We start from the raw sequence: 22859 nt of genomic DNA, 5'->3' as shown, positions 1-22859 counted from the left end.
ATCGCGCACAATCAACGATACTTTCATTTAAATTATCCTTTAAGTAATTCTTTCGAACGTGAATTGTGAATCGATTACGTAACCAATATTACCGAGTAATATTCGTATAGGAAAAAAGTGTTTAAAATAAGTTGAACGAGCGGAATCACAGTTTGAAACAAAAGCGGAATAATAATATCGAAATTTTGGAAATTATCGATTTCGTGAACGACCATGATGCTGGAATATACGAACGAATACAACGGTTCGTTTCTATCCTGCGAGAAGCTTAAAGAAATATCAACCGTATTAAAAGAAGGAAGAACTATTCAAAGCAGGGTAATGAATTTTCTTCTAACGATAATCAGCTATATAGTCTTGAAAATCGACGATCAAAGTCACCTCTGCGAATTTACGGATATATTCAACGACAGATGTTTGCAAATCTTGAAAAACGACCTAGAAAATCTTATACGTTTCAAGACCAGATTTTTCAACTTGTTAATCTTCGAATTGTTATTGGAAACTGTCAAGAAAGAGAACAATTATCGAAACAGACGTCTTAAACTGAATGCAGCCGTGAATACGGCAAATAAAGGATACAATAAAATGATTCTTCAGAAAAAAGTCAAGGCTATTGTAAAATTCTTAATTTTCCGAAAAGTAAAGACGTCTTCCTATCTCTACGATGAAAACAATACGTTCAATTGGTTTTCTTACAAACAAAAAATTAGCGTTGTACTTAACAGCGAGATCAGCCCAAAAGATAATTTTTTAATAATTAAAAATAATTTAAAGGATTATCGTGAAAAAGATATTATGAATTGTATTCTTTATAAAAGAAAAAATGAATGTACAAATAATGTGAAGAATTTAACAAAGTATACAAATAAGGAACCTAAGTTTTACGAAACGTCTATGTACTATACTTGTATCAGCGATCTCTCTACTAAATTCTATTGGTTGCTCTGGTATGGATGGCTGGCGATTTGTATGTATTATTGCTGTAAGCATTTTTTGCCTGACGTTCTTAGGTGTCGTACATCGAGTAATTAGTTAAAAATAACACTATGATAGTGTTATTTGCATATATTTATAAGTTAGGCGCGAATTCTGTATTATTCTGTTGAAATTATTATCTACATATATTGCCTTTTCCGCATGTATGCATGAATGCCACGTATATGCATGAATGCCACATACATGATGTTAATCTAATCGATACATTTATCAATTATAAGATCGAAAAATCTATTTAACTTGGTCGATTATTTGACAAAAAAATGTATTTCATAATGCAGTAGCAAGTTAAGATATGGCAAGTAATATAATCTATATATATGTCGCGTAATTTATTTAACAGAAGCATTTTATATTTATATTTATAAAATGTGAAATATTTATCGAAATAATAACGTAGCTGAATTCAGCTGGCACTGTTTTCAATATTGTGATACCAAATGTTCTGTATTTTTTATTTCTGCGATTTAGCCAGAAAAATTATATATAATCGAGCTTGAGCCCTCTCTCAGTTTAGTAGTTATGTACGTCTCTTAAATATAAGCGCGTATTTTTACAGTACGGGAATTTATAATTCCGTTTAGATATAGCATAGTTATAGTAGTATATATATAGAATATAAGATATTTCTATTAATAAAACTTTCAATGCTAGATATGAGTTTAAACGTGTTCAACCGAGAAGTGTTCCTGCCAAAGTATTTAAACACTTATTGTTCATTCATACGCTCTCATAATAAGCTTATTCACGTAAGCTCATGCATATTGTTCAACGACAAAACAGAAAATATCGATAATGTTTTTGTTTGTACCATTACTGCACATTTGAATAAGAATGAAAAACAAATGTAAAAGGACGACAATGAACGATTTTAAATTAAATTAAACGTTATGAACACCTGAAGTATTTCAATGTTCACATACTGAAAAAATATATATTCATACGTAAGTAAATATACAACATGTTATTTTTTCCTATTTATTAGTCCAGTCTTTGAATATAAACATTTTAAAAATACAATCACTGATCGTGATTAGATATGTGTACTTGAAAATTATAAAAATTTTAGAAAGCCGTCCACTTACCGACAAATGCAATGACATTTTAAATTTTATTTAACATTCGAGAACGATCCATTTCTGTTATAAGAGTAACTCATTCATTCACCCTTATTGATCGAGGGATTGTGAACTGTCCCTTGCTGTTCGTAACGGGCTCTGTAATTTTTCATAGGGCCCATTTTTTGTAATGGATTCTACAATTTTCCATAGGGCTCGTTTCTCGTGACGGCCTCTGTAATTATCCATAGGGCCCGTTTCTCGTAACAGCCTCTGTAATTTTCCATAGGGCCCTTTTTTCGAACGGAATCGCAACACTACGCTTCAAATTACAAATACATGGAGAAATTTCTCTATACAACACATAAAATTTATTATGCAGGGTCGTGCACACATCAGAGGCTGTGAGACGCATGCGCAGAAAAATCTCGTAGAACAGGATTGTATACTTTTAGGGGTCCACAAAATAAAATTCTTCTTTGTATGTATATCTATGTATTTCTAATTATAAAATTTGTAACCTTTGCGTGAATTTCTTCGAAAATACCTCAAGTGCAACAAAATATTAGCACCTGCAAAATAGAATGCAAATTAAGATACATTAATTATACATATTTTAAAATGCAGGTGTAAAATTTTCTCAATCAAAGTATACATGATATTTACAAATCAAGTACAGTATAGAAGGATGAGATATTTTAATTTACATCAATATATTAATATTAGAAGAAAAAATTTTATGCTGGCTATTAGATAGTAATGTGTAAGCTGTAACAAGAAATATACGATATTAAGAGAAGTATATTGTTTTTAACGAAGATTTTCGAATAATTTAACCACTATTTATTTTTAAAATGTGTAAAACAAAACGAAACAAACATAAACGAAAGAATAAATTACGGTCCATCCTTCGATATACGGGTATACGAGCCTGCCTCCGGAGAAGGGGACAGGGCACAAGGGTTAATGTAGGATATTTATAAAAGGTGCTGCGCGAGTTTACCGGCATTGTGCTGCCGGCATTGCTTTCCGACGGTGTGTCGAATATCAAAATATAATACCAGTGTTAAATACGTACCCTGTGTTTCAAGTAAGAAAGTTTGTACAAAACATAAAAAATAATCAAAATGGTTATAAAAGCACCGATGTTGAAATTCAACAACGGCAACGAAGTGCCGTCATTCGGAATTGGTACATGGAAGGTCAGTACTATTATCGATATAGTAATTAAACATCAAAGAATTTATCGTTTATTTTCAAGAAGAATGTAGATAAAATTGTTTACGATATATATGAGGAATTCCTTCTTGCGCAACTCGTATTAATGAATTTTATTCGCAATGTTTTTATAATTTTCTATTTGAAATCTCCACTAATATGTTTCTAATGATGTTCTCGAATCTTCCAAATGGATGAACGGTTTGCCCTTGTATCTACAATGTAGTGGTTTGCTTAGTTGTTTTTATGACAAGGACATTATAACGTTTTCTATGTCTACCTCTTTTGACATTTAATGAATTAAAATTTCAAATATGGGAATAGAAAACAAAATATTCTGAAACAACCAATCTTTCACCACGTTAATATTTATGGAACTATTGGATCTTTCTATATCTTTTTATATTTGTGTTAACTAGATTTTTATATGCTACTTTCATTATCTTTATACTTTGTACTTTCAACTTCATACATACATGTATCGATTATTTCCAATCAATAGAAGTGCACGTTTAAACATATTTTAAGATAAGTTTATCAGAAGTAATACGCATAAATGATATCATATCAGTTAGGACTTTAAGTGGAAAATAAAATTATATAACATGATTTCTATTTTTACTACAAATACATTTCTACTTGTATACCTATTGCACAAGTTGTTGTAATTTATCTTTTTTAATTAATTAATAACTTATACATTTTTTAGTCTAAACCTGGAGAAGTTACTGTTGCTGTTAAGGATGCAATTGATATCGGATATAGACATATCGATTGTGCCTATGTTTATGGCAATGAAAAAGATGTGGGTATTGCTATTAGAGATAAGCTGAACCAAGGTATTATAAAAAGGCCTGAGCTTTTTATCACCAGCAAATTATGGAATACTTTCCATAGACCAGACTTGGTTGAACCTGCTATTAAAAAGACTTTGTCAAATTTGAATCTTGCATATGTGGATCTTTACTTAATTCATTGGCCAATGGCATACAAAGAGGGAGATAGTCTCTTCCCAAAGAATGCTGATGATACTCCTGCTCTTAGCGATGTAGACTATATAGATACATGGAAAGCTATGGAAGATTTGGTAACTAAAGGATATGTTAAAAATATTGGTGTTAGCAACTTTAATTCTGAACAATTAGACAGGCTACTTAAAAACTGCACCATCAAACCAGTTACAAATCAAGTAAATATAAATTTCATTCAATTTATAGTGATGTATAATGAATGTATTTCGTATATTGAATAGTATACATTTATAATGTATATAATTGTACGTTTATAGATTGAATGCCACCCATATCTTACTCAAAGAAAACTTTCTGATTTCTGCAAAGAAAGGGATATTCTTGTTACTGCCTACAGTCCCCTTGGATCGCCTGATAGACCATGGGCTAAGCCAGATGATCCAAAATTGTTAGAAGATGAAAAATTAATTGAACTTGCGAAGAAATATAATAAAACACCTGCTCAAGTTCTCATTAGATACCAGGTATATGATAATATTTCATTCATGAACTATATTCACAGGTGAACTTTATAATACAATTTTTATTTTTCTTTCAGCTGGATCGTGGTCACATAGTTATCCCTAAATCAGTTACAAAAACAAGAATTACTCAAAACAGTAAAGTCTTTGACTTTAAACTTTCCGAAGAAGACATTGCATACATTGATACCTTTGACTGCAATGGCAGGATCTGTCCAATGTTAGGGTAAATATTTTTATATCTTTAACTTATGAATGTAATTCTTATAAAATTTGCTTTTGATATTGTCATTTGTATTTTTTTCAGCACGGAGTCCAGCCCTCACTATCCCTTCCACATTCCATTCTAAGCAATCGAATTGAGTTAAAAACCAATACGTACAAACTACTTTCATTGTAATCTTTACAATACTTTTTTCTTCTGTACACTTTCTAAGTGAAATTCGTATGAAATAAACTATATTCTATTATATATATATATATATACGTTTATTTCCCATGCATCATATACTCAAAATTTTTTCCCAAAAGGGAAAGGTGGGAACAGGTATAACAACTTGTAATAATAGTAGATATGACGAAGCAACTTCAAATTGTCAGAATCATTCTGATAAACTGATAAAGCAAGATAAAGAATTACACCACAGAACTGAGAAATTACCCAAAACGACAATACAGAGGAAAGGGAAATATCGCTCAGCGTCATCCGTTGTTATACGGTCTTAGTTGTATATATGCGACACTCTCAGTCAATACACATCCTTATTTTTCTGATTATGTTGGGTCTGTTAGGAAAAATCAATCGGATATCCATATCTTTTATCATTTTATAGTAAGTGTGGAAGACAATAAATGTGTGGTACCATATAATATAAATAGGAGCTTTGATTAACGCTGAGTGTCAATTCATTAATGTATTATTTCGAATGCACATGTGACGATGGCACAACAAATCGTGAAATTTAATAATGGCAATACTTGTCCCATTCTTGGTTTGGGTACTTGGCAGGTACATTACAATTTAAAAAGACAATATTTTTTATAACATAATTCCTACTTAAGTTTTACTAAATATGTTTTTGGATTTATCAGTGTAACTTTCATAATGTTAAATCAAGATTATTTAAAAAATTCGAAATTTGAACCATTTTTTAATTACATTCATCTGTAGTAATTTATTTCACATTTTTATGTCGAATAGTCCAAGCCGAATGAAGTGATTCAAGCAGTTAAGGATGCCATTGACATCGGCTACCGGCATCTAGATTGTGCCCCCGTTTATGGAAACGAACCTGAGGTCGGTGCAGCAGTTGCCGCAAAAATTAAAGAAGGCGTTATTAAACGGGAAGATATTTTTATCACGAGTAAATTGTGGAACACGAACCATCAACCTGATCTAGTCGAACCTGCATTAAAAAAGACTTTGAATAATCTTGGGCTTGAATATCTCGATCTTTACTTGATGCATACACCAATGGGGTTCAAGCGTAAGTTTTAATCTCTGTTTTTGCTTAATTAATAAATAAAATATATTTCTTTTTACAGCTGGTGATGATCCATTCCCTAAAGATGCTGATGATAAATCTATAAACGATGATACCGATTATGTCGATACTTGGCATGCAATGGAGAATCTTGTAAAGAAAGGTCTTGTAAAGAACATTGGAGTGAGCAACTTCAATTATCAACAAATGGAACGAATACTTTCTAACTGTACAATAAAACCAGTGACAAATCAGGTTGAATGCCATCCATATTTAATTGAGAAGAAATTGTCTGACTTTTGCAATTCTAAAGGAGTCCTGATTACTGCTTACTGTCCTTTCGCTAAGCCAGGTCTTAACGTTGACGAGCCTGTACTGTTAGAAGACTCAAAAATTACAGCGCTAGCTACCAAATACAAAAAAACTCCTGCTCAAGTAGTACTGCGATATCAAGTATGTATTTTAATGACAAAATTCTCTTTAATCACATTCGTAAGTCAAATTAAAAAAAAAGAAATTTATTAAATAGATACAACGTGGACACATAGTGATTCCTAAATCAGTAACAAAATCGAGAATACAAGAAAACTTTAATATCTTTGATTTTGAATTAAGTTCAGAGGATATGAATACAATAAATAGTATGAATTGTAATAAAAGAGTTGGCTTAAGACCTGAAAAGTATGTATTAAAAAATTGCTTAATATAAAAATAATATTTGAAACTTCCTCATTTCATAATTATTTGTTTGTTTTAGTTTCAGATTTAATCACCACAAATACTTCCCCTACAACACAGAATTTTAGTATTATTTTATAAACCAACACTAATAAAGAGAATTTTAATATTATATTATAAACCATAAATAATGAAATATATTTCTTTTTAAATTATTAAGCTTTTTTTCATGAAATCCCTTCGGTCTAACTTTACGTCATAACAAATGGAACAATAAATAATTCTTACGGTTAGATGCACTGGCACAATGATTCATCACTGTCTTCACAACCGCATGAGCAACATTCGCAAAATTCATCCTCACTGTCCTCTTCAGCCAACTGCTTCGAACCAATTGGTTGATATTCCTCGGAAGGACCTAGCGGATCATCACTACAGTTACATGTTGCGTTGGATAACCCACGGGCACATTTGCCCCTGCAATTACACCTGCAGCTTCCAACTAGACGTGGACAGGGCGTCGATGGACAAATTTCACAGGGACCTCTAATATCGCAGGGATTTCTGAGATCACAAGGTAGCACGTATGGTTTGCACCCTTTTCGAATACCTGTTATTTTCATATTAGTTTCTGTCCTTCTCATTAGAGAACTTACTACATTATATATACACATACCATGATCTGCCATTGTATAATGTGGTAGCTCGTAGAAAGGTTTCTTTAAAGATGTAGCACAACTTCTGATGGGTTTGTTACAAAGGATTTTGCAAGGAGGAATATGTTTTCCTACACATGCTTTTTTCAAAACATATTCAAGATCCTGAGGAGTAAAACAAGGGCGATGACACTGCGCTGATTTCGAGTTGGGCTTTGACAATTTGTTTGGCTCATCATCGCTTGTTTTCTCACCGTTCGATTTTTTTTGGGTAGTGGGCGACTGAGTTCTGGGTTTAACTGTAGCAGTAGTTAATTGTTCAGTTAGTACCTATAAAATATCAAAAAATGAATGATAGTGAAGAATTTGTTATAACGATGAAATAAATTTTTGTACATTATTCGCAACAAACGATGTGTGAGTATCTGCGCTTCTCATTTGAGGCGCAACTTCCGATTTTTCGTTATTTGACCACCAATTCGATATCCAAGAAGACATTTTTCCGATCTCTCCCTTGGGCTGTTCAGGCTCGGTTCCTTGATCCCATTTTTCAATATTCTGCCTTGATGTAGAAATTATTGCGTCAGCTCGTGGCTGTAAGAATATGGAAATAAAAAATATATCAATTCATCACATTATTCTACTTTAAATGTATAATTTTCACTAACGATGACAGCTTTTTCCTTTTCCTGTTTTTTCTTTGATTCATTTTGTTTATGCAATAAACATTTTTTAGGCATGTAACATATTCTTTTCCCGCTACCATTTAAATCTGGAATGCAGCTAACGACTTTCTTTCGAGTGCAAACACTTTGATACTCCTTAGACGTTAATAATCGATCCATATGTTCCTTGAAAAGCGTTTCCTTCTTTTCCAATTGTTTAATACAATTCTTCAGATTTAATTCTTCCTCAGCTAGTTGACGAATCTTCGTCAAACAAAGTAAATCCTCGGAATGTATCGAGTGAAGACTCGGACTAGTGTGACACCGTACTTCTTTCTCCAAATTCTCCAATTTATTGTTCATCTCCTTATTTATAAGTTCCAAAGATTCTAATTCCATTTCTGTCTCTTCCAATTTAACATCCGCTTGGATGATCTTCTCCTGGGATTAAATTGACTTTTATTATTATACGTTTAAGATAAGAAGATATAATGCAAAAATGCAGGTGCATTCAGAAAACGACAAATTTTGTAGCGATAATTCAAGCACACTGGTAAGATTTACCCGAATTAAACGCTGAATTTCAATCGTTCCGTACATGCAACTCCTCGGTCTCATTGTTCAGATCCTTCACGGCATTCTTCAAACTTTCGAGAAGTTTCTCAGTTTGGTCCGGATAAGGAGCGAACATCTTCATAATCTTGCGAATTTTACAGTACGGCGCGTCGTCGCAATTTTTCGACATCCACATATTGTACGCTATTAATGCAGGAATCGATCGTTCCATCGTCGTAATTTTTTCTTTTAAATATTTCTGTCTACCGAGAAGACCGCAACGTCGCTCCTTTATCTTCATTGTGATATCTTCTAAATAGGGTGAGGAATGTTCGCTCGCCTTCGTGTCTGATTTCGGACCTAAAAATAAAGAAAGGAAAGTCGAACGACGCTTTATCAAACATATATTTCGTCTGCATAATTTATGAAGTAATTATTTTGAGCATCACCTACATTTACATCGAGACGTCATGATTCTTAAGGCGTAGTTTCTGTCCAAAATAAAATTTTTCGTTCAAGCCCAAAATTGAATGACAATATGTACAATAGATCTGTAATCACAAGTAAAATATTATCATTTTTTATGCAAAACTTTTTAAACGTTTCTGACGTTATCTGTATGCTACGTAGCGTTTAAACTGATAAATTACGTATACAAACGACGTATGTTTGATGACATTATCTTTGAAATTTTGATATTACATGTGAACATTAATTTGTTATATATTTGTTATTGACAGTTTCAAGTTGAATAACATATTTCCGTATTAATTACCATTTTCGCCGATAACACACAGATTGAAATTAGCAATGACAATATTCTTAAAAAATACTATCGAAGAAGGTCGTATGTTTTCTCCGATATCTTCAATCATTTTTGACAATCTTACGCGCAACGAAAATCAACATGCATTAACGTAACGTTCCTGCGTATTGTACAAAATGTATTAGATCTGTTTAATTTACTTATTGGTGAAAAAATATAAAATATATTGCGCTGTTTGAAATCTGGAGCAAATCGAAGTGGATAACAATGTTGCCTCTCGACTTAATCAAGAGTTAATAAAATTAAGAAATTAAATAAAATTCAATTTATGGTAAATTTGATAGTTAGCTTGCAAATGAATTTTTATTTAATAGAAGAACGGAGGATCTGACTAGTCGTGACACGGACGACGATAAATATTCTTTGTTGACCGGAACCAGCACATCTCTTCAGGATAGCACCGGAAGTACAATTACAGGCTCTATTAGAGCCAACTACGAACGCAATTTCGAAGATCGTATCTTGTATGGACAAAGTGGTGCTCGCAGATTTAGTTATAAAAAAAGAAAGACTTGCAGCGGAAATGGAATATTTAGTGCTCCTCCCGGCGTCAGTCCCCATCATGTTAAATCATCTATTATCCGTCGCAACACAAGTAGAGCTTCTGAACTCCATGCATATTCTACCACACATATCTATTATTTTCTAAATATATTATTTCTAAATCCACTAGTACACAAAATTATATAAAACTAAATACACGAATTACATAATTGTATAAATTATATAAAAGTTCAAACTTTTTCTTCTTTTTGTGATAGATGGATCCCGATTAATTTTTGTGTGGCCACAAAAACCGCCAAGAAGTAGATTATTAAGAATATTAGCTCCTCTTATGCATGGAATCCTCATTGGATTTCTGTTTATGGATGCTGTTCATCTTTGGCCAGGAGAATTTTTACCTACGTCGTTGCCTTCCATAATACCCGTCCCTTTACCACCCGTAAAATGTAACGTAATTGAACCACGATGGTTCGACAATAGTTAAATGTCATGATCTTTCCTTTGATACTGAAGTCGCGTAGGTTAAATTCGCTTTCGACTGAAACGTTAAAAAATTTATGAGAAATTTGAATAAATGTAGAAAAAACATATTAAAACACAAAATGAAAAATAGTCTTATTTTAATATACATATATAACACTAGAAGTTTCTTAATTTGTTTTCTAAAAGATTAACCTGTAGGGAAATATGTACTGCATATGTGTATGTATGTATATGTTTATCGAAACACGCTACTGTGTGGAATCAATGAAGGTGAAGAGTACTTTCATCTACAAATATGTCAAATAAACATATATTTCAAAAATTTGGATTTTTACGTGCACCCTTTGGCATTGGTGTCGGACGTTATGTGTGTCAGTTACAAAGAATAACTATAAAATTCTGTAAAAGTCACGGTGGTAGTCTTGGAATGAGGTAAGACAATTCCTTCTCCAATCTCTTCGTCAAAATTAAATTTTTATATTACATATGTATCGAAACTATGACAGGCGAAAATTCTGAATCTTTCTTTTGAGTCATAATTGTTGCATTAATACACATAGTTTATATCTTTTTTCTCTTTTTTGAAACATAACCTGCGATATCCCATGCCGGTTGTATGTACATATATATGTACCTACATAAAAATATTTATTACATTTTTATCATATACAGAAGTTTTTTGGAACATGATTTAATTGATTATGCAAAACAAAATCCTGAAGTCGTAGTATATGTTAAACCAAGAAGGCACAGAAGTCCAATTATAAAAGCAGAATATTGTAAGTTTATTTATTACTTATTGTATTAAGAAAAACTTTAAATGGTAAAAGATAATATTGAAATATTTATGTATATCATAGTGAATGGAGAAACACATTGGATATCTGTTGCTGATTATAGCAGGCAGGATATTATACAATGGATGGAATTATTGAAGACTCAATATCATAATGGCCCGGATTACAGATTACTTAAATTATGGCATACGGATTTTCCTTCCATTCAAGGACCTTGGACACCATTTACTTTTAAAGATCCATCTTTGAATCAAGTCAAATTTCCAGATGTAAATATGAAAACTTCTCCCACTTATATGTTTTATTATTGTACATATATGTATATTTTATTCATTTGTAGAAAAAGATTGGTAAAGCTATTACATTGGAACCAACAGCAACAGAAAAATTAATTAAATTATTTGAAGAACAGCAAGAAGCTGAGAAGTTTAGCGAAGAAATTCCAGTTCAGAAAAGTGTTAATTAAATGATAGTTTCAGCCATTTTTAGTCGTTACAAATTTTTAATCAGATATACTGGACATTAAATCAATATTGCCATAGCTTTTCAAAATGACATTTGGTTTGTTCATATTTATGTGATAATACAAAAAATCTAATAAACATATTTGTTTAATATCCAAATAGAAACCTTTATGTACATATGTCAAATGATAATGTAAATCATTTAATCGTTGTAAGATTATGGTTATTGTAAAATAAATATATGTAGCTTACAAATATACTTGTGTTATTTACTGGTATATATAAACTTTGCATGCATATGGTATCATATTTTGCATGAAACTAACGTTCTTATTTAAATTATCAAATATACATTCTCTACATATAATTCAGATTGCACGATGACATAACAATTTCATTTGTGCTTTATATTCGTTTGATGGAAGTATATTATTGACTAGCATATATATACATACACACACATATATATATACAATACTTTTGATATGTGATAAAAGGAGAGTTATAATAAAGCATTGATTCATACTGTTGTTGACTATGTTTATGTTACTGTCAAAATTACAGTGACAGCCACATATTCCTTTTGTTGTTTTGTTTATGTATATCCCTTTATATATTCATTACTACATAAAAATATATCTTAATATTTTTCGTATAAAAAATTGAATAGTGATATTATACATAGCGCCATAACTTGTTGAGTAAATGAATCTATAAACTCATATCCAATTTAAGTGACTCCTTTACCTTGCACGTGTGATCAATAGTTTTACATTCTAAATAAGTTATGTTATTATTATTACAATATTTAATTTCTACAACAACCTAAGAATGTAGTTCGTTTGTTAGAGCAATTAATTGTGTTTTTATTAACACGTGCAAACTTTGTATATCAAACATAAAAATATATTCTATACATTCTATGAAACATACAATTATAAATTATTTTAATTAATCTTTACTATTTGAATTAAAAAATATTAAATACAGGACATTAAATTATTATTATACTAAACATATACAAAATGTTAAAATGTTATTAGAATAATAGCTTCTAATCTAATTAAAATCCAAACACCAATTATAATGTGAATAAAATGTTCTCAATATTTTGAAAATAGTAGATGAAGATTATAACTTTTCTTCATAAAAATACAATAAACATGTATTTTTTTTAATTGTATAGTAATTTACGAATGTTTTCAAAATTTTGATGATATTATTTACAAAAATAGGAAATATTTCAATTATGCCTTAAATTGTAATGAATGGCATTTCAAATAATTTTCAGGGGATGGGTACAGTAGCAGAACCCTGATATATGCTAATTTCTTTCTTTGAGAAATATGAATAAATACTTTATTTTTTACACTACAATAAAGAGTAATATTTTTCCCTATCATTTTTACAAAAAAAAAAAAAAAAAAAAAGAAAAAAAAAGAAAAAAGGAAAAGGAAAGAATTTGTAACTTCTCCTGTATAATATCAGTTGGGCTTAGATATCCATAACCATGTACCAAATTAATGAAATAATGAGGTGATTCTAAAAATGTAACAATATAAATAGGATGAGTTTGATGCTGCATTCAATCATACGCACAAAAAGTTACACACCATCGGGCATTCCATATTAAACACTTCATTATGTATAAATAATAAATTTGTAATGCCTCGTTATATAATATTGGTATTAAAAATTGATAAATGTGGTACCTGCGATATTTCATATTTAAATTTAATCGTAATATTAAGATAAATTGTTTATACTGCAATAATCGTCTTGTAATGAATTTAAATGTTACTATGGAAATTTACCAATTTTTCATCGCATAAAAAGTAACATAACGCAATGTATCACATTTGTAAAATTAAACAAATTAAATCATGCATACGCTCTATCATCCCCTTTTAGCACAGATAAATGTCCATGAAGAAGATAAAACAGCACATCAGGTAAAATATTCTCGTTTAAGCAAAATATCACACATTATATTGATCGTGAAAGAGGGACTAGAGACGATTCATATTCAACTTTATTCGTCTTTAAGTCGTTTACTAAGTTCTTCTTGTTGCTTCTCTCGCAATTCCTTCTTTGGCTTTATTCGTTTAAGCTGACCATCCCTAAAAATTTAATTAAAAAAAATTTAATTGTTTCTCTTTATATATAATGATGAATATTTTTTTTTATTTGAAAAAGTTTACCATTGTAAATCGACCAAGCCACCCTGTCTAGCTATCACAGACTTTACTCTATTCGCAAAATCAATAGCGCTCTCTCCCTCGTTCCTATACATCGGAGGAAGATACCAAACATCACATACTATGGCCCAACTTGACATAGTCATATATAAGTATTGTATCATTGAATATCGACTACTATTCCAAAATGCATCCCCAAATCTTGGATCATACTATAAGAAAAAGAATAAAATTGGTTACCTAAGGTAATCAATACCATTTTACATGAATGCGTACACAATTACCTTTATTGCAACAGGGTAAATTACTCCACCAACTTCAAAGCTTCCTTTTTTAAATTGCATAACTGATGTATTATTTATACAAGTGCCTTCAGGAAAGATAAGTATCGGTGGATTTGTAGGATCAGACACGTGTTTTTTTAATCTATAAAGTATGTAAGAAAATTTTAATGTTATAAAGAAAATATGTTAACAGCACGGCGATTAACATTTACCGTCTTGTAACTGCTTCTCTATCTTTAACTTCACACCGTTCAAACCAAATATGTGGTGAAGCACGTGCTAAAGCTCTTTGTAGAATACCTAAAAATCCACCATGTCTTTGACCTATCTAAAATATAAAATTTGAATAATATAAAATCATCTTTCACATAATATTAAAGTAATACATTTTTATGCAATGCAAACAAAAATAACATTACAATAACAATAATAACTAGAAAAAAAATAAATATATAGCAAATTTCAAGCAAAATTCATTTAAAGCAAATTTCATCTAAAATAATGTTTTCTATGGAATAATATTAATCGCGTTGCACATGATACTAAGATAAAGCAAATTTTAAGCAAAATTCGTTTGAAGCAAGTTTTATCTAGAATAATATTTCCTATTGAATATTTTAAATCGCTTTTTGCATAATATTAGAGTAATATAATTTCATGCACACATCCCACAACTACAACATCACAATAACAGAATAAGATCAATATAAAGCAAATTTCAAAAAACCCAAAAAAGTTGACAAAGGACGAGTTATCATATCGATAAACAAATTATGCTGGAACTATTAACTTATTAGACGAAGAACGACAAAAACGTACCAAGGAATAGCAATTATCGCACATGAGTATCAGAACATCTATGGGTGAAGTATGATTTGCCACACAAATACCCCTAACAGGACGATTCTCCGGATTATGATACGTAATTACTGATGATAGAGCACTCGACAACACACCGAAGCACATTATGGAGACTTTGTAATTCAGCCATCGCTTGAAGCTACCCTCTGGAACATAGCCGACTACCGCTGTACATGCAGTCAGCCACATCACCTGTAAATCACAAGCTTTGTATCTAAGAAAGGATCTTTCTTTTAGTATCGATGCTGACTAGCTTTACTTGCAAAGCAAAGTTACAGGATACTGTTTCACCTGTAACATTTAACAATGTACTTTAATTCTGTCAGTGGGCAGTTATAAATAATATTAATGTAGGGGATTAATACATCAGAATTTCCGAATTTGTTTTAACGATATCATCATATTATACAGAGATTAGTTAGTTACAAACAACAAGACATCATCACAAATTCCCAACAGCAAATTTTGAAAACAAAAGATCGATATCTTCGTAATGCCTTATTACCAAGGAGAATGTTGTCTGTGTGGATAAGATAGGCACATCGATTGTGGAAGTGTGATTTGCCACACACATTCCTCCTGGTTTTGGTTTGTTCTCTGGATTATGAATTGTAATTGTCGCTGATAAAGATTGTGACATTATCCTGAATGCTATGAGACTAGCCTTGTTGTATGTCCATTTCTTAATAAAACCATTTGGTAGGAAGCCAATAAGAAATGTTGCAATTATAATGTACAGTACCTAGGAATCTTTGATATTAGTCGAGTTGCAAATACTAAATTTATATTTGGTATTGAAACAGATAATTTCAAAACAGATTCGTGGCAAACATATAACAGAATTTTAAAATAAAAGTAAATGTGGAAATAAGAAATTAATCGAGTGTATATGCATCCTACCAATTTGTTTCAACTTTCCTAAATACTATTGATTTATTATTAAAAGAGAATCAATGAACTTACCCCTACAAAACAAATGAATATCCTCAAGGGAAGAAGAAAACAATATCGCATAACAAATCCACATATCCATATCACTGTTAACTTCCAGGAGATGAACTCGTAATGTCTATTTGTTCTAGTTAACAAATTCCAATTCTAGAAAAAATATATCATTATACTATATAATAATTTATATATATCTATAGGTCTAGAGAAATAGAAATTACCTTCAATTCTTCTGCTTCAAAACGAGATGTCACCTCATCTTCTATAATAGCTTCTACACCAGCTTTAATGTAATCCAAACAGATCGCAGGTTTGAACTCCCTTTTCAGGGTTTCAAACGAATCTCTACGTATGAGAGTCTGCAACAAAAATATATTCTCAATCCATCGTGCAAGTAATCATAAATATATATATATATATATTTTTTTTTTCTTGATATATATTAAACACGTAGAATTAAAATTACCTCGTTTTTGCTCGTACTTGTTGTAGGCGTTTGCGAATTCTCCGTTTTCGTTTCCTCCAAATGATTTTTATGATTCTGCATTTCTGGCTCGGGTACCAAAATCAAATCCGTCGATCTGGCTATAACGCTGCTGCTCACTCCATTCTGCATACTCTCCGTTTTCCAATTTTGCACATTCTGCTTTTCGACGTGCCTCGACTCGTACTCCTCATCCGTGTCTTCGTCATTTTGCTTCCAAGTACCATTCTTCTTTTTCACGTTTTCTATGTTTTGTCTGCCATACTGAAGTATAAAAACAATGCATACGCTATAATTATTTAAGTTTAAACGATCCTAACGAACGCGTTTCTTATTATGAAGCACCTTTTTTGTAAAATGGTCTTTACACAACACAAGAAAGACAATCGGATTAGTCAATCTGATTATAATTTGCAAGAAACAATTACTTAAAACGCTGAGTACTATAGGCTAAAATACGAATATTTTTAATAACAATAATTTTATTCCGGCCTTGATCCTTTAATAGTTATCGGTGATAAGAATAAAGATAAACAATGCTTTTTTTCTTTATTTATGAGATTTATGTAAAATTGAATACTTTGTTATGCTTGTTCCTTTTTTAAGACTGTTTTACAATTGGAAAAGATTATTATAATAAGTTATAAAATATAAAAAAATATTTGTAGTTTGGAATTAAATATTTTTTTCTAACAGAAATTTTCGGACAAAATTTTTTCTAAAAAATTCATATTATATCCTGGAGACGCAATTAAAATATTTAGTGCCCAATCTACATACAAAACGTTTGAAATATACTATATAATTATACTACTATGCTATATTATATATGTATTATGTAAAAAGGTTATGTAAACAGGCAGACTAATGTCCTCCTAATTGATAAAACCGAATAATTTCATCAATTCTTTGAAGGTTAAATATACCAAGCTTATCAATCAAATTGATAATAAATCATAAATATTAAGTTCAATGAAACTAATTCAATACAGCTATTGATTATTCATAAGTTCGAACAAAAACGACAGGTTTCATTAAACATGTAACATAATTATTAATTACACACTTCGTATATATATATATATATATATATATATATATATATATATATCCGTTGACATAGATGCAAATAAACAAGTGTTATAAGAAATTTATTTAAATATCAATGAGAAAAGAATTTATTTGATATTTACATAAAAAGGGAACTTTTAAGATACAGTGAAAACATTTATCTTTTGTTTCAAATCATCCGAATTATTTTTTAGATAAAATTACTAATTACTTCCACACAAGTAATAACTCTTTTTATAAAAAAAAAAAAAAAATCCACTGATGATATCTGTACACTTTGCACTTAACTAATCCATCTTTATTCTTTTGGTATAAGATAGGCATATATCATAAATGGAAAGTTCATCAAGGACAAGATACATTTTCCATCGAGCTAAACTTGTAGTATCTCTGATAAAGGAACCTCTTTACCAATATTATCGCGTTAATCATATCTGAAAACGAAATTTTGTTGCTATATCTATGAGAAAATGTAGAGTTTCGAAAGAAATGGATATCTCGATAAATTGTATTTGCTCCTTGCACTGACACGTGCTTTTTTGAAATTTGACCAATGATGTGGTAAATCGCAACATTACGATATTCGATAACGTTGGTGAGAAGAGAATCGATAAGGAATACGTTTGAAAAAAAGACAAATTTCTTAAACTTTGTACTCGATGTCCATGATTTTTAATAGTATAGAAAAAAAAATTTTATGCGTGTTTTATATAGCATTCCGCATAATAATGTAATGTATTTATCGAGTTATTTGATTATTCGCGAAGATAAAATACTCTTTTATCACAACACAAATACAAAATGTTTGAACAATCGCTTTTTAATACGTTCCCTTGATCTCTTTTTACGATAATTTTATTATAATTACGCTGGAGTGTGCATCGCATGTAGATTCGAGATCGTAGATGTTTCATCTTGTTCGCGTAAAGTTCTTTTCAAATTGATTACAGGTCAATTTTTATTGCACGTAGTCTTTCCATAGTAGAAAACTATCCGATAAAATATGCCCACGATAAAAAACTTTTATGTATGTATATATGTACATATGAATTGTATGTATTATATAAAGCATTCTGAATTTTCATCAGTACTGTAAAGAAACACGACTGATCATATCGGAGAACTGAAACAAATCTAAAAATGTATATAGAAATTATAAGTTATTTATTGCAAACACGTATTTAATAAAAAATATGTATTATCTTGAGCGTATATTAAGTGTTTATTAAGTGTTAAAGATAACCCCATATCTCGCGATTTCTATATACCTTTCTAAATTTGTATCAAGCTTTTCCAATATTGTTATGACAGTCGAGTTTCATTACTATGCTAATGAGATTTCGAATAGTTGCTCGTGCCATACATAATATATCTATGACAGATATCCACGAGTATTCAAATATTTTCATACGCCGCCTTCTTTCCACGCGTCTTTAAACTTTAGACGAAATTCTTCCGATAAAACGATGGCGCGTCATTCTTCAATCTCTGCGCCATGTTCGATTACAAACGTATCATCGTCGCAATTCACGATCTTTGTCTTGTAATCGTGTTAAAAATATGTGATCAAAGAAAAGGTTGACGAGTTTGTACGCATCTTGCACAACCTTTCAATTAGAACGTCGCGTCTTCAGTCTACCGCCTGTAATTACATAATCATCGTTATCGTTCTATCGGGATCTATTCCATTAATTAATTCGCGATCAAGATTGAAAAGATAGTGAAGAATGAAAATTAATGTGCATAAATATCACACCTATATATATATATACAATTAAGGTGAAACGTCATCGTTCTCATTCTGCATATAATGCATATTCCAGCATATGTAATTATAGTAAGATTATTGTAAAAGAAACTAAAAGAATATCTTGGAAAGTATTCATCGCACATTTTGTAAATCGTAAATGTAAAACGTATTGCGATGAATTTTTATCTTTGCGAGTATTCAGATAGTGTAGGGAATGCATAAGATTATCGTACGAGATGTTTCGTAAAATGCCTCTATATTTTATTATTTATAGCTTGATCTGACGATTATATAACACATAAAGAATGTTTGTTTTTCGTTTGCTAATGTAATGTAGTTCATTTAATACAACATTTTTATTTAAGTTTAACTACTTTTATTAGCAAACTTGTTATCAAATACTTTTGTATAGGATGTTGCTTAATATTCACTTTTAAAAGTATTTTGGTAAGGTAACGTCATTCGAGCCATGTCAAAAAATCTAGACGATGCGACTGACGATCGAATAGTGTTTCATGTTACTCATTCGGCGTGTTCGTTATGAGAAACTGTAGAGTCACCGATTTGCCTGTTCTCCAAACAAAGGAGATCCACGTATTATCGTGACATGCGTACGGTGAATGGCCTCCGATAAACTAGAATAATTAGTTTTCTAAGGAAGGGAAATTTCAATGAAGAATAATTACACATGTTTATGCAAAAATCTTTGCATTACTAACGAAATAAGCTATATAATATAAATAAATAACACAATAAAACATAAAAATGCATTTCTATATAATACTGTATGGAAATATTTTCTAAAAAATATGATTGTCTTTATAAAATCGTAAATCATCGAGACTTTTACACAGTACATCGTTTTTAATTAAATAAGATGTTGATATATAAAGTATAGATAATCTACGTTATCAATCGGCAAATCCATATGATATTCACGTAGATTAATTATTTCTGAATACAAATTTAACAAATTTCATAAAGCAAAGATAACAAATTTAATATTGAACATATCTTCTCGAACAGACTATGAATTACAAATTGAATAATTTGATATCTAGCGCGCAGCGAAACAAAATACTCTTTTTTGTATCAAAATCGTGGAAATTCCTATTCGAACGAGGTAGAGTGAAGAGTTTTGTTTCAGGTTAAAGCTAAGAGTAAATAAAAGAACGAGGAAGTAGAATAAGAGAAAAATATAGAGAAAACATCGTTAACAAGTTTTGACCTTGAAAACGTAGGTTCAAGTTGACATTTTATAAAAAAAATTGGAATTTATCCATTACTATCTATGTGTGATTGAATATTTCCCTGAACTTATTATACATTATTCTCTGTAGATTTTAATACTGTATTCAAATCCGGTCACAGAACATGTCTAAACTAGACCTTTGGGACACTGAGAAAAATACGATTAAAGCGAGATGATATAATCATGGTTTTGCTAGTTTACATTTTTTGATAGCACTCTAATTTCAATTTCACATATTGTATTTGTTCGAATCAAGTACGTAGAAATAATAGAACACTCGAATTGTACGTCGAATTGTATTCAACACGATTAATATTCGAATGGCATCGAAAAAATATCGAGAAAGTCGACCTTTTTAACTTCGAAGCCACCAGTATAACGATCACGTATTTCTGACTAGCGAGACAAATATTTGAACGTACGTCGCAAAATTCCTCCTTTCAAAAACCTAATATGCACAAATGTACTGAAAAGCAAACTTGGAAATGTTGGATTTTATTCTTCAGTCGCACAAAGTTCGCCAAATCATGCTTCGATTAATTTCAATTGAATATCTTACTAATGTATATATATATGTGTATATATACATTAAATACATATTTATATTAAATGTAAATATGACAATTATATATAATATATCTAGTATGTATATTAAATTATATATAATATAATTAATCAATATAATATATATAATTCATATGAAATATGAATAAAAGAATCATGTTAACATGTAAATTTAAAAGTGATTCAGAAATAAAATATTCTTTGAAATGCACTGATGTTCTACCAGTCGATAATTTGGGAGCTTGACTAATAATTTATACAAACCGGAATAAAAACATATTTTATTTACTAAATATAAAAATTAGAAATTAAAATACACGATTTGAAAATATATTATATATATATATATATTATAGAGAATATTTATGTAGTAACAATATATTTAATTAGATTTTTGCATGTTTTATTAACATATTTTATTTGCGCCTTTTATTGATTATGGAATTAAATGTTAGAAATTTATGATCGGACGAATAAACTTGATACCATAGTTTTTATAATTGAGTATAATTATTTTGCGTAACTTACGTTTACTTTAACTGTCAGAAAAACGTGGTAGCTCAGAATACAATTCCAACTACCAAATATTACATATCTTATGAAATCAGAGTTTTCATTGTATCGAAAATAAATAAGGGAAAACTAAAAAAATGAAATTAAATATTGAATTGCTGCTACTTGTTGATTGTTAGGTAAACAATACATGAAACATACTTGGTTTAACAGTAGTCACATATTTTATTGACCATCACTTTGAAAAGATACATAAACCTTTAAATATTTTATAGTGCAAATTTTAATATTAAAATTAAATCGGGTATATATGAATGAATAAAATTCAAAATGTCTACCTCAAAGTTAATTGTAATTTTTCATATTTCCAAAACAATATTGTTACGTTTAATACGTATTTCGATCTAGAAATTTCATTGTGAATTTGATATCAAAAGATCATGTAATCTTTCGTACCTTTTCTATAAAAAAAAAAAGAGGAGAACAAAAAATCATAAAATGTTTATCATGTTTTCAATTCATAGGCTCATGATGTATCTCTAACCGGAGAAGTATTGTAAATTGAATTCACTCATTTTCTTACCTCAAATAATGTTAGCAGCAATTTTATATATAATCTTCTAACGCCGAGTGACTTTCCGATAGATGCCAAAAAGATTATGGCAAGCAAAAACATAAGAAAAGGTGTTAAAAGTAAAGAAACCGCTAACGACATCACCATCCATAGCGGCGCCATTTTGCTTACTGCCAAGGAATATCTGAGAAGGCGAAACGGTTAAACGATCCCTTCCACAAACAGTTTAAAACCACCGTGCTTGAAACCTATATATACAAATACTATAGAGAGAAACATATTAAAGTGTAACGATCTGCGTTATCGACACTAGTCAAGAAGCTGTCGGCAGATGCGTTTCGATGAAATTGCAGTCACACAGTCACATTTCTTATCGACCACAAGAAGGCGAAATGATCGGCCAATAGAAGACCAGTGAAAAAAGGTGTTTCAACCAATCAAATACATTTAGATGAATCTAGTTTAAAGTTTTTAGTTTCTA

General features: G+C 30.3%; 6 protein-coding genes and 1 pseudogene across 10 annotated transcripts; 5 read left to right on the top strand and 2 right to left on the bottom strand.

Annotated features, from left to right (window-relative positions):
* Window positions 1-5: 5 nt before the first annotated feature.
* LOC132911931 (uncharacterized) lies at window positions 6-1160 on the top strand (annotated as a pseudogene).
* Window positions 1161-3042: 1882 nt separating this feature from the next.
* On the top strand, window positions 3043-5237 carry LOC132911921 (aldo-keto reductase family 1 member B1-like). The gene is made up of 5 exons (XM_060968963.1): window positions 3043-3259; window positions 3985-4464; window positions 4564-4770; window positions 4845-4993; window positions 5075-5237. The coding sequence occupies exons 1-5, from the start codon at window positions 3185-3187 to the stop codon at window positions 5115-5117; spliced, it is 954 nt and encodes a 317-aa protein (XP_060824946.1). The 5' UTR covers window positions 3043-3184; the 3' UTR covers window positions 5118-5237.
* A 215-nt stretch (window positions 5238-5452) lies between these two features.
* On the top strand, window positions 5453-7144 carry LOC132911922 (aldo-keto reductase family 1 member B1-like). Of its 2 annotated transcripts, XM_060968965.1 has the most exons (6): window positions 5453-5598; window positions 5707-5776; window positions 5969-6254; window positions 6313-6704; window positions 6781-6932; window positions 7009-7144. In XM_060968965.1, coding segments are annotated over exons 1-6 (951 nt in total). In that variant the 5' UTR covers window positions 5453-5596; the 3' UTR covers window positions 7058-7144. The 2 variants fall into 2 exon arrangements, with proteins under 2 accessions (XP_060824948.1, XP_060824947.1); XM_060968964.1 differs by lacking the exon at window positions 5453-5598 and having other exon boundaries at window positions 5609-5776.
* LOC132911920 (uncharacterized) lies at window positions 6749-9932 on the bottom strand. 2 transcript variants are annotated; one of them, XM_060968962.1, is made up of 7 exons: window positions 9259-9932; window positions 8849-9165; window positions 8254-8691; window positions 7982-8179; window positions 7606-7915; window positions 7218-7539; window positions 6749-7038 (listed from the first exon to the last, which is right to left on the bottom strand). In XM_060968962.1, exons 1-6 carry the CDS (start codon window positions 9275-9277, stop codon window positions 7220-7222), a joined length of 1602 nt encoding a protein of 533 aa, XP_060824945.1. In that variant the 5' UTR covers window positions 9278-9932; the 3' UTR covers window positions 6749-7038; window positions 7218-7219. The 2 variants fall into 2 exon arrangements, with proteins under 2 accessions (XP_060824945.1, XP_060824944.1); XM_060968961.1 differs by lacking the exon at window positions 9259-9932 and having other exon boundaries at window positions 8815-9013.
* LOC132912076 (uncharacterized) lies at window positions 9344-10700 on the top strand. The gene is made up of 3 exons (XM_060969182.1): window positions 9344-9358; window positions 9920-10226; window positions 10393-10700. The coding sequence occupies exons 1-3, from the start codon at window positions 9344-9346 to the stop codon at window positions 10617-10619; spliced, it is 549 nt and encodes a 182-aa protein (XP_060825165.1). The 3' UTR covers window positions 10620-10700.
* A 98-nt stretch (window positions 10701-10798) lies between these two features.
* Window positions 10799-12138, top strand: LOC132911924 (large ribosomal subunit protein mL43). Its single transcript, XM_060968966.1, has 4 exons — window positions 10799-11050; window positions 11291-11397; window positions 11479-11684; window positions 11756-12138. The coding sequence occupies exons 1-4, from the start codon at window positions 10914-10916 to the stop codon at window positions 11879-11881; spliced, it is 576 nt and encodes a 191-aa protein (XP_060824949.1). The 5' UTR covers window positions 10799-10913; the 3' UTR covers window positions 11882-12138.
* A 398-nt stretch (window positions 12139-12536) lies between these two features.
* Window positions 12537-22661, bottom strand: LOC132911919 (glycerol-3-phosphate acyltransferase 3). Of its 3 annotated transcripts, none has more exons than XM_060968958.1 (9): window positions 22388-22661; window positions 16637-16918; window positions 16392-16529; window positions 16186-16320; window positions 15728-15964; window positions 14574-14689; window positions 14362-14503; window positions 14081-14289; window positions 12537-13999 (listed from the first exon to the last, which is right to left on the bottom strand). In XM_060968958.1, exons 1-9 carry the CDS (start codon window positions 22538-22540, stop codon window positions 13912-13914), a joined length of 1500 nt encoding a protein of 499 aa, XP_060824941.1. In that variant the 5' UTR covers window positions 22541-22661; the 3' UTR covers window positions 12537-13911. The 3 variants fall into 3 exon arrangements, with proteins under 3 accessions (XP_060824941.1, XP_060824942.1, XP_060824943.1); XM_060968959.1 differs by lacking the exon at window positions 15728-15964 and adding an exon at window positions 15181-15414 and having other exon boundaries at window positions 22388-22644; XM_060968960.1 differs by lacking the exon at window positions 15728-15964 and having other exon boundaries at window positions 22388-22645.
* Between the last annotated feature and the right edge of the window lie 198 nt (window positions 22662-22859).

This window comes from Bombus pascuorum, chromosome 11, assembly GCF_905332965.1.
Source record: "Bombus pascuorum chromosome 11, iyBomPasc1.1, whole genome shotgun sequence".
Classification (NCBI taxonomy): domain Eukaryota; kingdom Metazoa; phylum Arthropoda; class Insecta; order Hymenoptera; family Apidae; genus Bombus; species Bombus pascuorum.
Note: the sequence above shows the minus strand (reverse complement) of the source record. Positions and strands in the feature narration are given on the sequence as shown.

Bases quoted from the DNA above. Each gene is read 5' to 3' on its own strand.
- LOC132911924 (XM_060968966.1), top strand. From the start codon at position 10,914: ATGTCAAATAAACATATATTTCAAAAATTTGGATTTTTACGTGCACCC. The intron at 11,051-11,290 runs GTAAGACAATTC...TATCATATACAG, and splicing joins GGTGGTAGTCTTGGAATGAG to AAGTTTTTTGGAACATGATT. The intron at 11,398-11,478 runs GTAAGTTTATTT...TGTATATCATAG, and splicing joins AATTATAAAAGCAGAATATT to TGAATGGAGAAACACATTGG.
- LOC132911920 (XM_060968962.1), bottom strand. The intron at 8,692-8,848 runs GTACGGAACGAT...ATTTAATCCCAG, and splicing joins ATGAGACCGAGGAGTTGCAT to GAGAAGATCATCCAAGCGGA. The intron at 8,180-8,253 runs GTTAGTGAAAAT...ATATTCTTACAG, and splicing joins AAAAGGAAAAAGCTGTCATC to CCACGAGCTGACGCAATAAT.
- LOC132911922 (XM_060968965.1), top strand. The intron at 5,777-5,968 runs GTACATTACAAT...TATGTCGAATAG, and splicing joins TTGGTTTGGGTACTTGGCAG to TCCAAGCCGAATGAAGTGAT. The intron at 6,255-6,312 runs GTAAGTTTTAAT...TTCTTTTTACAG, and splicing joins TACACCAATGGGGTTCAAGC to CTGGTGATGATCCATTCCCT.
- LOC132912076 (XM_060969182.1), top strand. The intron at 10,227-10,392 runs GTAGAGCTTCTG...TTTTTGTGATAG, and splicing joins TATTATCCGTCGCAACACAA to ATGGATCCCGATTAATTTTT.
- LOC132911921 (XM_060968963.1), top strand. From the start codon at position 3,185: ATGGTTATAAAAGCACCGATGTTGAAATTCAACAACGGCAACGAAGTG. The intron at 4,465-4,563 runs GTAAATATAAAT...GTACGTTTATAG, and splicing joins TCAAACCAGTTACAAATCAA to ATTGAATGCCACCCATATCT. The intron at 4,994-5,074 runs GTAAATATTTTT...TATTTTTTTCAG, and splicing joins AGGATCTGTCCAATGTTAGG to CACGGAGTCCAGCCCTCACT.
- LOC132911919 (XM_060968958.1), bottom strand. From the start codon at position 22,540: ATGGCGCCGCTATGGATGGTGATGTCGTTAGCGGTTTCTTTACTTTTA. The intron at 16,530-16,636 runs GTAATTTTAATT...TTTTTGTTGCAG, and splicing joins CAAGTACGAGCAAAAACGAG to ACTCTCATACGTAGAGATTC. The intron at 16,321-16,391 runs GTAATTTCTATT...TATTTTTTCTAG, and splicing joins TTGAAGCAGAAGAATTGAAG to AATTGGAATTTGTTAACTAG.